General features: G+C 43.7%; 1 protein-coding gene across 1 annotated transcript in view; it reads left to right on the forward strand.

Annotated features, from left to right (window-relative positions):
• The first annotated feature begins 347 nt into the window (after nt 1-347).
• Nucleotides 348-12,500, forward strand: part of LOC128696587 (uncharacterized) — a 61,729-nt gene continuing 49,576 nt past the window's right edge. The window contains exons 1-2 of the mRNA XM_070094626.1: nt 348-367; nt 7,139-8,157. Coding sequence (XP_069950727.1) covers nt 348-367; nt 7,139-8,157 — 1,039 coding nt within the window. The remainder of the gene's footprint in view (nt 368-7,138; nt 8,158-12,500) is intronic.

Below are 12,500 nucleotides of genomic sequence, written 5' to 3' on the forward strand. Positions count from 1 at the left end.
AGCGTGGTTGCCAAGAGGAGATTTCTGGCTACTCCCGAGATTGCCCTGGCTAGCTAGCTAGGATCGAATATTCAATTAATTCTGCCTTGATGGAGAGTTGTGTCTGGGAAGAGATGAACGGAACAGCTGAGAGCAATACCTGGAGAGGACAGGTAAATGTAGTAGTAGTAGTAGTAGTAGTTGTTGTAGTAGCAGCAGTAGTAGTAGTAGTAGTAGTAGTAGTAGTAGTAGTAGTAGTAGTAGTAGTAGTAGTAGAAGTAGTAGTAGTAGTAGTAGTAGTAGTAGTAGTAGTAGTAGTAGTAACAGTAGCAGTAGTAGTAGTAGTAGCAGTAGTCCTAGTATTAGCTATGCCGCCATCTCATCACACGTAAGTATGCGTCTTTGTTTTATATTTGTTTTACCCCTCAAGGAAGGTTCCTTGATGTTGGTGAGGGGCTCTTGATTTAGGGAATTGGATCTGTGCTCCAGTTCCCCAAATTAAGCCTGAATGCCTTCCACATCCCCCCCCCAGGCGCTGTATAATCCTCCGGGTTTAGCGCTTCCCCCTTGATTGTAATAATAATAATAATTTATATTTGTTTTAAATATTACATGTTATGACGTGGACTGAGAAGCCAGAGGAATGTAAATAAAACACACAATGACAGTTATGGCATTTTATCGTAAAGACGCTATGTTTTCCATGGAACATGGACGTAACGTTTCCACAATCATATGCCATAACCAGCATTGTGTGTATACTCTACGAGTGTTGCAAGCAGGCCAGCGGAAGGCTTTAAATGAAGGACCAGAAGCTCTACGGAGTGGGTCATCGGATCGTTAAGACCCATGTCTTAAATAGAATCAAACTTGAACCTTACACTACCAGCTGACAGCTGACAACTGACAGCTGACACTGGAGGAACAAACTTCGAAGTGCAACACTTAAACTGATAATGCAGATTTTTACGTATTGATGTTTCGAATATATTTCAGCTAAGTGGAATTACACAAGGAATTAAATTGTGATCGAAGTTACCGTCACTGTTTCATGATATTAAACTCATGTCATCTGTAAGTACATGTACTTCTGTTGAGGAAATAATAATAATAATAATAATAATAACAATAATAATAATAATAATAATAATAATAATAATAATAATAATAATAATAATAATAATAATAATAATAATAATAATAATAATAATAATTATAATAATAATAATAATAATACAATTTTTATCATTACTACATATATATTTAATATATATACACACGTGTGTGTGTGTGTAAGAAACAGCAAAGTGCTTGATAAATTTTTAGTAAACTCTGTAACCTATTTAGGAGAGGCTGCAAGAAAACCTTCCACTGTCCGCCAAGTAAAGCTCTATTCACCAGCAATTCTTGTTAAGGTGAAAGCAATTAATTGGCAACAGATGAGGTGCCTGGGGGTAACTGGTGCGTTGGTCTGGAAGTAGTTAGCTGGGAGGCTGGTGGGTGGTGGAGGGGTGGAGTGCTGCGCTGGAGATGTTGGAGGAACTGGAAGTGGGAAAGTTGAGGCCCAAGTGATGAGGAATGTTGGAGATGTGGGAGTACCTAAGGAGGAGGAGAGGGGAAGATATTGTTGAGGTGGATACTAGTTGAATTGGATAAGTAGTCTCTTGAGATTTATCAGTTGTTTACAGGAAGTTAAATCACTGACCAGTTTGTATCAAGAAATGGCACCAAGAAATGACTCCATCAGATAATACACATATCATTTGGATCTACGTGTTTGTTTTAATTGAGACCTCGTTGCCGATGTGGCAACAGTCGTAGGAAACTACTCTGGGATGATTCTTTTATGACGTGGTTTTTTAAAGAGCCTAATGGAAGGGTAAGAGGGCAAAAGGTCTAGGTCAGAGCAAGTGACTACATTAGGAAAATCACGCATCCTCGTCGGGTGGTCAGAAGCTTGACTGTCGTCTCTAATTGGAGTGACTTGATCACAAAAAAAATCAATCGCTAATGTCGGGAGATCACAAGCTTGACTGTCGTCCTTATTTGCTGAAAATGGTGGTTGCATATCTTGAATTAATATTGGCGAGTATTTTATTATGGTATAATGTTTTGTTCTGCAATAGTTCTGCTCTGCTGAAAGATATTGACGACCTGTATCTTCCTCTTCCAGCTAAGGATCAATTTCCATTGCTTCTCGCTGGGCGACTCTGTGTAAAGGCAGTCGTTTGGGATAGCCATAGGCCCACCCTTAGCTCAGTTTTGGCTAACATATCCATGGGCCATTTGGAGGAGAAACCTAATCCACACATCCCCAATGGAGTAACATGACTGCGATATATGGACAACATCCTGGTTATCGTACCCAAACAACTCGACACAAATGAACTTAATCAACCCTCAATCAAGATCATGTCTCACCATGATCCGAGGACAGAAGAGTCTTCAAAGGATTCTATTTGAGGGTGTATAGAACCTCATCCCATGGTTTCATTGTAGTTTTCACCAAACTACAACACCCAATACTGTCAAGAACTTAGTAACAAGAGAAGCACACATTACGAAGACACTAGAACTGACATCTACATCATCCCACGTAGGGAAGTGGAACAAACTACGTGAAGGGAGACTTATAGGAGATTGGCAAAATACATCAGAGAACACTAATACATTTGTCGAAGAGATAATTTTAGCAATGCCTGCACTATTCACCGCAGCTCCCACAAACACATCTTCCAAAATGCGAAAATTAAATTTCAAACAAAAAGTAAGAAGCACAACAGGCGCTATTCAGAATCTGTTCTAATCTGAAATGTCACTTCTATCATACAGAACCCTGACTGTCTTTTATTTCAGATCTTCTCGCTAGACTCATCCCGCATAAATCAAACACCACCATCACGTAGCTATAACCCATGACACAATATAATACATACTCTGTAAACTTCGAATCATTGAATTAAACAGAATAGTCTCTGGTGGGCGAAACGTCTTAATAAACATCCTAATACAGCGTGTCTCACGGAAGTGTCTGTTTACCCTCAAGCCGAAGAGCATCTAGTAGACACATGACAAGCGGCCATAATTAACACACAGAGGAACACTCTCTCACAAGCGCATTAAATATGTACCAACTAGCAAGTATTAAATCTGAGAGTTTATGAACAAACTTGTAAGTTGCGAGAGCTGAGCTGGGAAGTAAATCCTCTGTTTTAGATTCGGAAGAAAGTTAACAGTGAGTAATAAGCTTAGGGTCATCTTAAGATTGTTTTAAGGCCCCGAATCTGAAGCTGCCCATCAATATTTCTGTCTTTTGGAAGAATTCATAGATCCTACTCAAAGATTTTTTTGAGAAATGCGGGACTACAGAAAATTACAGGTTTGCAGGCAATCTTCTGGACTACAAGCATTCTACAGAACCACAAGTAATTTACAGGACTACAAGATACTGCCATACACAAACAAACACATATGCCACAAAACTCATCCTAATCATCCGTAAGCTCTAACTCGTATAATTAATTTGAGTATAATTAATGACCCACAAACACTGCCATGTGTAATGATAGTAATTAATTTAGATCATTTATACCCGGTGATGCGAGGTATATGTTGGTGTTGTGAGTGGTGGTATGTTGGTGCTCTGTGGTGTTGGTGTTGTGATTGGTGGTATGTTGGTGTTCTGTGGTGTTGGTGTTGTGATTGGTGGTATGTTGGTGTTCTGTGGTGTTGGTGTTGTGAGTGGTGGTATGTTGGTGCTCTGTGGTGTTGGTGTTGTGAGTGGTGGTATGTTGGTGCTCTGTGGTGTTGGTGTTGTGAGTGGTGGTATGTTGGTGCTCTGTGGTGTTGGTGTTGTGATTGGTGGTATGTTGGTGTTCTGTGGTGTTGGTGTTGTGAGTGGTGGTATGTTGGTGTTCTGTGGTGTTGGTGTTGTGAGTGGTGGTATGTTGGTGTTCTGTGGTGTTGGTGTTGTGAGTGGTGGTATGTTGGTGCTCTGTGGTGTTGGTGTTGTGAGTGGTGGTATGTTGGTGTTCTGTGGTGTTGGTGTTGTGAGTGATGGTATGTTGGTGTTCTGTGGTGTTGGTGTTGTGAGTGGTGGTATGTTGGTGTTCTGTTGTGTTGGTGTTGTGAGTGGTGGTATGTTGGTGTTCTGTTGTGTTGGTGTTGTGAGTGGTGGTATGTTGGTGTTCTGTTGTGTTGGTGTTGTGAGTGGTGGTATGTTGGTGCTCTGTGGTGTTGGTGTTGTGAGTGGTGGTATGTTGGTGCTCTGTGGTGTTGGTGTTGTGAGTGGTGGTATGTTGGTGTTCTGTGGTGTTGGTGTTGTGAGTGGTGGTATGTTGGTGTTCTGTGGTGTTGGTGTTGTGAGTGGTGGTATGTTGGTGTTCTGTGGTGTTGGTGTTGTGAGTGGTGGTATGTTGGTGTTCTGTGGTGTTGGTGTTGTGAGTGGTGGTATGTTGGTGTTCTGTTGTGTTGGTGTTATGTTGTTGTGTGTATGGTGTTAAATTGCTATGTGTGGTGTTATTTTGATATTTTGTGGTGTTATGTTGCTGTGTATTGTATTATGTTACTGTGTGTGTGGTATTATGTTGCTATTTGGTGTTACGTTGGTGTGTTGTGTTTTTTATGTCGACTTCTACGTTCTTATGTTGGCGTTTTGTGTTCGTATGTAGGTGTTTTGTAGTGTTGTTAAGTTAGTGTAGTGTTGTTAAGTTAGTGTTCTGTAGTGCTGTGTTAACGTCTGTGGTGTTAAGCATACACATGAGGACCAGCTCCAAAATTTCCGTCTTGAGGTGCTTGACTATCTCTCTGCTTAGATGAAGGCTTGAGCACACTGTCTTTCCACAGCAACTACACTGTTTTTATCCTTAGTGTGTATCTTAATGACGAATTTAAAAGTAGGTATGTTTTCTTAAGATCCTTTTATCCATATACAATAGTTAGAAAACCAGTTCCAGTAACGAAAAAAATAGGAACATTAATTACGTACCTAATATTACATCAATAAGTTTGATATCAAAATAATGATCTTGCATCTTGGCCTTACTGATGTAATTGTAAATAACAGGAGCATAATAGATTCGTTCTACTCGAGGGAACCGGATATAAAAGTTATAGCAGTGTCAGTCTTGTGTTGTAGAAAAAGGCACTTGTGGATAGTTTTGTGGTGATTGAAAGCATACGTACCAGTGGTACCTTCAACGTTCATAATTATGTTGATAATTGTATGAAATACCGATAATTTGATGTTTAGGACACATGTGCAGCAGTTGGGTATCTTTATTGATGAAACGTTTCGCCTACACAGTAGGGTTCGTCAGACAAATCAAGGAGTAGTAGTTATGAAATAAAGACGATGTAATTAGTTCATTATTGATGGACTAATTACACCATCTTTATTTCTGTATTTGACTGAAGAAACTTACTGTATTGGCGAAACGTTCCATCGGTCAAGATACCCAGCTGTTCAGAATCTTCCTGGCTCATTTCGATTTGATAGATATAACTGCAATATCATTTGTTCTTCTATCATTAGTGTTCCTCAAGTGCGTTTAGACAGCCGCAGACAGAGGTAAACAACGACTGCGTGTTTAAGTGTTGTAGAATTAACTGGAGGAGCCACACTGATGCTTACCAGCCCCCAAGCCTCCTCTTGGCGCCACTACTGATATATATATATATATATATATATATATATATATATATATATATATATATATATATATATATATATATATATATATATATATATATATATATATATAGGTAGGTATCCCTCTATTTTCTTGCATCATACGTCATTGCCACACACATTCTCCAGTCGCTTTACTGCCCCTGAGGGTTTAGCGCTCTCCCCATGAATACATATATATATCCAGGAGGTTCGGTTTTCGATATGTTTACCATAAGCGTGAGCAGGATAAACGAAATTTTATTCTGGAGTATCTTTCCAGTGTCCATTTAAAGACGAAATTTTGTGAAAACGAGAGAATGAGTGACCGAGGGAGGGTCCCTTCAATGGTCCCTTCAATGGTCCCTTCAATGTTCCCTTCAATGGTCCCTTCAATGGTCCCTTCAATGGTCCCTTCAATGGTCCCTTCAATGGTCCCTTCAATGGTCCCTTCAATGGTCCCTTCAATGATCCCTTCAATGGTCCCTTCAATTGTTCCATCAATGGTCCCTTCAATGGTCCCTTCAATAGTCCTTTCAATGGTCCTTTCAATGGTCCCTTCAATGATTCCTTCAATGGTCCCTTCAATGGTCCCTTCAATGGTCTCTTCAATGGTCCCTTCAATGGTCCCTTCAATGATCCCTTCAATGGTCCCTTCAATGGTCCCTTCAATGGTTATTTCAATGGTCCCTTCAATGGTTCCTTCAATGGTCCCTTCAATGGCCCCTTCAATGGTCCCTTCAATGATCCCTTCAATGATCCCTTCAATGATCCCTTCAATGGTCCCTTCAATGGTCCCTTCAATGGTCCCTTCAATGGTCCCTTCAATGGCCCCTTCAATGATCCCTTCAATGGTCCCTTCAATGGCCCCTTCAATGGTTCCTTCAATGGTCCCTTCAATGGCCCCTTCAATGGTCCCTTCAATGGTCCCTTCAATGATCCCTTCAATGATCCCTTCAATGGTCCCTTCAATGGTCCCTTCAATGGTTCCTTCAATAGTCCCTTCAATGGTCGCTTCAATGGTCCCTTCAATGGTCCCTTCAATGGTCCCTTCAATGGTCCCTTCAATGGTCCCTTCAATGGTCCCTTCAATGGTTCCTTCAATGGTCCCTTCAATTGTCCCTTCAATGGTCCCTTCAATGGTTCCTTCAATGGTCCCTTCAATGATCCCTTCAATGGTCCCTTCAATGGTCCCTTCAATGGTTTCTTCAATGGCCCCTTCAATGGTCCCTTCAATCGTCCCTTCAATGGTTCCTTCAATGGCCCCTTCAATGATCCCTTCAATGGCCCCTTCAATGGTCCCTTCAATGGTTCCTTCAATGGTCCCTTCAATGGTCCCTTCAATGGTCCCTTCAATGGTCCCTTCAATGGTCCCTTCAATGGTCTCTTCAATGGTCCTTTCAATGGTCCCTTCAATGGTCCCTTCAATGGTCCCTTCAATGGTCCCTTCAATGATCCCTTCAATGGTCCCTTCAATGGTCCCTTCAATAGCCCCTTCAATGGACCCTTCAATGGTCCCTTCAATGGTCCCTTCAATGGTCCCTTCAATGGTCCCTTCAATGGTCCCTTCAATGGTCCCTTCAATGATCCCTTCAATGGTCCCTTCAATGGTCCCTTGAATGGCCCCTTCAATGGTCCCTTCAATGGTCCCTTCAATGGTCCCTTCAATGGTCCCTTCAATGGCCCCTTCAATAGTCCCTTCAATGGTCCCTTCAATGGCCCCTTCAATGGCCCCTTCAATGGTCCCTTCAATGGCCCCTTCAATGGCCCCTTCAATGGCCCCTTCAATGGCCCCTTCAATGGTCCCTTCAATGGTCCCTTCAATGGTCCTTTCAATGGCCCCTTCAATGGCCCCTTCAATGGCCCATTCAATGGTCCCTTCAATGGCCCCTTCAATGGTCCCTTCAATGGCCCCTTCAATGGCCCCTTCAATGGTCCCTTCAATGGTCCCTTCAATGGCCCCTTCAATGGTCCCTTCAATGGTCCCTTCAATGGTCCCTTCAATGGTCCCTTCAATGGTCCCTTCAATGGCCCCTTCAATGATCCTTTCAATGGTCCCTTCAATGGCCCCTTCAATGGCCCCTTCAATGGTCCCTTCAATGGCCCCTTCAATGGCCCCTTCAATAGTCCCTTCAATGGTCCCGTCAATGGCCCCTTCAATGGTCCCTTCAATGGTCCCTTCAATGGTCCCTTCAATGGTCCCTTCAATGGTCCCTTCAATGGCCCCTTCAATGATCCCTTCAATGGTCCCTTCAATGGCCCCTTCAATGGCCCCTTCAATGATCCCTTCAATGGCCCCTTCAATGGTCCCTTCAATGGTTCCTTCAATGGTCCCTTCAATGGTCCCTTCAATGATCCCTTCAATGGTCCCTTCAATTGTCCCTTCAATGGTCCCTTCAATGATCCCTTCAATAGTCCTTTCAATGGTCCTTTCAATGGTCTCTTCAATGGTTCCTTCAATGGTCCCTTCAATGGTCCCTTCAATGGTCCCTTCAATGGTCCCTTCAATGGTCCCTTCAATGATCCCTTCAATGGTCCCTTCAATGGTCCCTTCAATGGTCCTTTCAATGGTCCCTTCAATGGTTCCTTCAATGGTCCCTTCAATGGCCCCTTCAATGGTCCCTTCAATGATCCCTTCAATTATCCCTTCAATGATCCCTTCAATGGTCCCTTCAATGGTCCCTTCAATGGTCTCTTCAATGGTCCCTTCAATGGCCCCTTCAATGATCCCTTCAATGGTCCCTTCAATGGTCCCTTCAATGGTCCCTTCAATGGTCCCTTCAATGATCCCTTCAATGATCCCTTCAATGGTCCCTTCAACGATCCCTTCAATGATCCCTTCAATGGTCCCTTCAATGGCCCCTTCAATGGTTCCTTCAATGGTCCCTTCAATGGCCCCTTCAATGGTCCCTTCAATGGTCCCTTCAATGATCCCTTCAATGATCCCTTCAATGGTCCCTTCAATGGTCCCTTCAATGGTTCCTTCAATGGTCCCTTCAATGGTCCCTTCAATGGTCCCTTCAATGGTCCCTTCAATGGTCCCTTCAATGGTCCCTTCAATGGTCCCTTCAATGGTTCCTTCAATGGTCCCTTCAATTGTCCCTTCAATTGTCCCTTCAATGGTTCCTTCAATGGTCCCTTCAATGATCCCTTCAATGGTCCCTTCAATGGTCCCTTCAATGGTTTCTTCAATGGCCCCTTCAATGGTCCCTTCAATGGTCCCTTCAATGGTTCCTTCAATGGCCCCTTCAATGATCCCTTCAATGGCCCCTTCAATGGTCCCTTCAATAGTTCCTTCACTGGCCCCTTCAATGGCCCCTTCAATGGCCCCTTCATTGGTCCCTTCAATGGTCCCTTCAATGGTTCCTTCAATGGCCCCTTCAATGATCCCTTCAATGGTACCTTCAATGGTCCCTTCAATGGTTCCTTCAATGGTCCCTTCAATGGTCCCTTCAATGGTCCCTTCAATGGTCCCTTCAATGGTCCCTTCAATGTTCTCTTCAATGGTCCCTTCAATTGTCCCTTCAATGGTCCCTTCAATGGTCCCTTCAATGGTCCCTTCAATGATCCCTTCAATGGTCCCTTCAATGATCCCTTCAATGGCCCCTTCAATGTTCATTTCAATGGTCCCTTCAATGGTCCCTTCAATGGTCCCTTCAATGGTCCCTTCAATGGTCCCTTCAATGGTCCCTTCAATGGTCCCTTCAATGGTCCCTTGAATGGTCCCTTCAATGGTCCCTTCAATGGTCCCTTCAATGGTCCCTTCAATGGTCCCTTCAATGGCCCCTTCAATGGTCCCTTCAATGGTCCCTTCAATGGCCCCTTCAATGGCCCCTTCAATGGTCCCTTCAATGGCCCCTTCAATGGTCCCTTCAATGGCCCCTTCAATGGCCCCTTCAATGGTCCCTTCAATGGTCCCTTCAATGGTCCCTTCAATGGCCCCTTCAATGATCCTTTCAATGGTCCTTTCAATGGCCCCTTCAATGGCCCCTTCAATGGTCCCTTCAATGGCCCCTTCAATGGCCCCTTCAATGGTCCCTTCAATGGCCCCTTCAATGGTCCCTTCAATGGTCCCTTCAATGGTCCCTTCAATGGCCCCTTCAATGGTCCCTTCAATGGTCCCTTCAATGGTCCCTTCAATGGTCTCTTCAATGGTCCCTTCAATGGTCCCTTCAATGGCCCCTTCAATGGTCCCTTCAATGGTCCCTTCAGTGGTCCCTTCAATGGCCCCTTCAATGGTCTCTTCAATGGTCCCTTCAATGGTCCCTTCAATGGTCCCTTCAATGGTCCCTTCAATGGTCCCTTCAATGGTCCCTTCAATGGTCCCTTCAATGGTCCCTTCAATGGCCCCTTCAATGGTCCCTTCAATGGTCCCTTCAATGGCCCCTTCAATGGCCCCTTCAATGGTCCCTTCAATGGTCCCTTCAATGGTCCCTTCAATGGTCCCTTCAATGGTCCCTTCAATGGTCCCTTCAATGGTTCCTTCAATGGTCCCTTCAATGGTCCCTTCAATGGTCCCTTCAATGGTCCCTTCAACTAGACTGCCTTCCTCTCGCAGGGCGCTGCATGGCTCCTTCGGGTTTAGCACTTCCACGTGATTATGGGTGAAAAGAAAAATTCGTGAGAATTTTTTAAAAATGAGATTTTTTTTTTAATTTGTGAGAGAATTATACACAAGTGAATAACATAGACATGAACAATATTTGTAAATTGTTGCAGCCATGGTATTGTGGGTTAGTTGTGAATTATTGCATCCATGGTATTGTGGGTTAGTTGTGAATTGTTGCAGCCATGGTATTGTGACTTCCACTCATAGAAACAGGGGAACGGGGGTCCTTAATCCAAGTATGTCTATAGACCTGGTCAACTATTGGAAATTTGGGCGCTTTTGTAAGCACATGTACGTGCATGTACGTGCATGAACGTGCATGTACGTGCGCGTACGTCGGTACACCATACCGAACTCTGAACAGTATTTATATGGATGTATAATAGCAAGCCCTGAACACAACGAACGTTGCTATCTACACAATACCAGTCCCTGAACAAACCTTGCTACCTACACAATACCAGTCCCTGAACAAATCTTGCTATCTACACAATACCAGTCCCTGAACAAACCTTGCTACCTACACAATACCAGTCCCTTAACAAATCTTGCTATCTACACAATACCAGTCCCTGAACAAACCTTGCTACCTACACAATACCAGTCCCTGAACAAACCTTGCTACCTACACAATACCAGTCCCTGAACAAATCTTCCTATCTACACAATACCAGTCCCTGAACAAACCTTGCTACCTACACAATACCAGTCCCTGAACAAATCTTGCTATCTACACAATACCAGTCCCTGAACAAACCTTGCTACCTACGCAATACCAGTCCCTGAACAAACCTTGCTACCTACACAATACCAGTCCCTGAACAAACCTTGTTACCTACGCAATACAAGTCCCTGAACAAACCTTGCTACCTACACAATACCAGTCCCTGAACAAACCTTGCTATCTACACAATACCAGTCCCTGAACAAACCTTGCTACCTACACAATACCAGTCCCTGAACAAATCTTGCTATCTACACAATACCAGTCCCTGAACAAACCTTGCTACCTACACAATACCAGTCCCTTAACAAACCTTGCTACCTACACAATACCAGTCCCTGAACAAACCTTGCTACCTACACAATACCAGTCCCTGAACAAACCTTGCTACCTACACAATACCAGTCCCTGAACAAACCTTGCTACCCACACAATACCAGTCCCTGAACAAACCTTGCTACCTACACAATACCAGTCCCTGAACAAACCTTGCTACCTACACAATACCAGTCCCTGAACAAACCTTGCTACCTACACAATACCAGTCCCTGAACAAACCTTGCTACCTACACAATACCAGTCCCTGAACAAACCTTGCTACCTACACAATACCAGTCCCTGAACAAACCTTGCTACCCACACAATACCAGTCCCTGAACAAACCTTGCTACCTACACAATACCAGTCCCTGAACAAACCTTGCTACCTACACAATACCAGTCCCTTAACAAATCTTGCTATCTACACAATACCAGTCCCTGAACAAACCTTGCTACCTACACAATACCAGTCCCTGAACAAACCTTGCTATCTACACAATACCAGTCCCTGAACAAACCTTGCTACCTACACAATACCAGTCCCTGAACAAACCTTGCTACCTACACAATACCAGTCCCTTAACAAACCTTGCTACCTACACAATACCAGTCCCTGAACAAACCTTGCTACCTACACAATACCAGTCCCTGAACAAACCATGCTACCTACACAATACCAGTCCCTGAACAAACCTTGCTACCCACACAATACCAGTCCCTGAACAAACCTTGCTACCTACACAATACCAGTCCCTGAACAAACCTTGCTACCCACACAATACCAGTCCCTGAACAAACCTTGCTACCTACACAATACCAGTCCCTGAACAAACCTTGCTACCTACACAATGCCAGTCCCTTAACAAACCTTGCTACCTACACAATACCAGTCCCTGAACAAACCTTGCTACCTACACAATACCAGTCTCTGAACAAACCTTGCTACCTACACAATACCAGTACCTGAGCAAACCTTGCTACCTACGCAATACCAGTCCCTGAACAAACCTTGCTACCTACACAGCACCAAGCCCTGAACACGGCTGGGAACAATTGTACTGGGACATTTAAAAATGAATCGCACACCATCGCCTCTCTGTTGATTGTCCCCCTCCCTCCCTCCCTCCCCCTACCCCCTCCACCATCCCATTCCCCACATCCCCCCCAAGAAAAAAAAATTATTGAAAATTGCTCTTGCCC

The sequence above is a fragment of the Cherax quadricarinatus genome, chromosome 47 (genome assembly GCF_038502225.1).
Source record: "Cherax quadricarinatus isolate ZL_2023a chromosome 47, ASM3850222v1, whole genome shotgun sequence".
Classification (NCBI taxonomy): Eukaryota; Metazoa; Arthropoda; class Malacostraca; order Decapoda; family Parastacidae; genus Cherax; species Cherax quadricarinatus.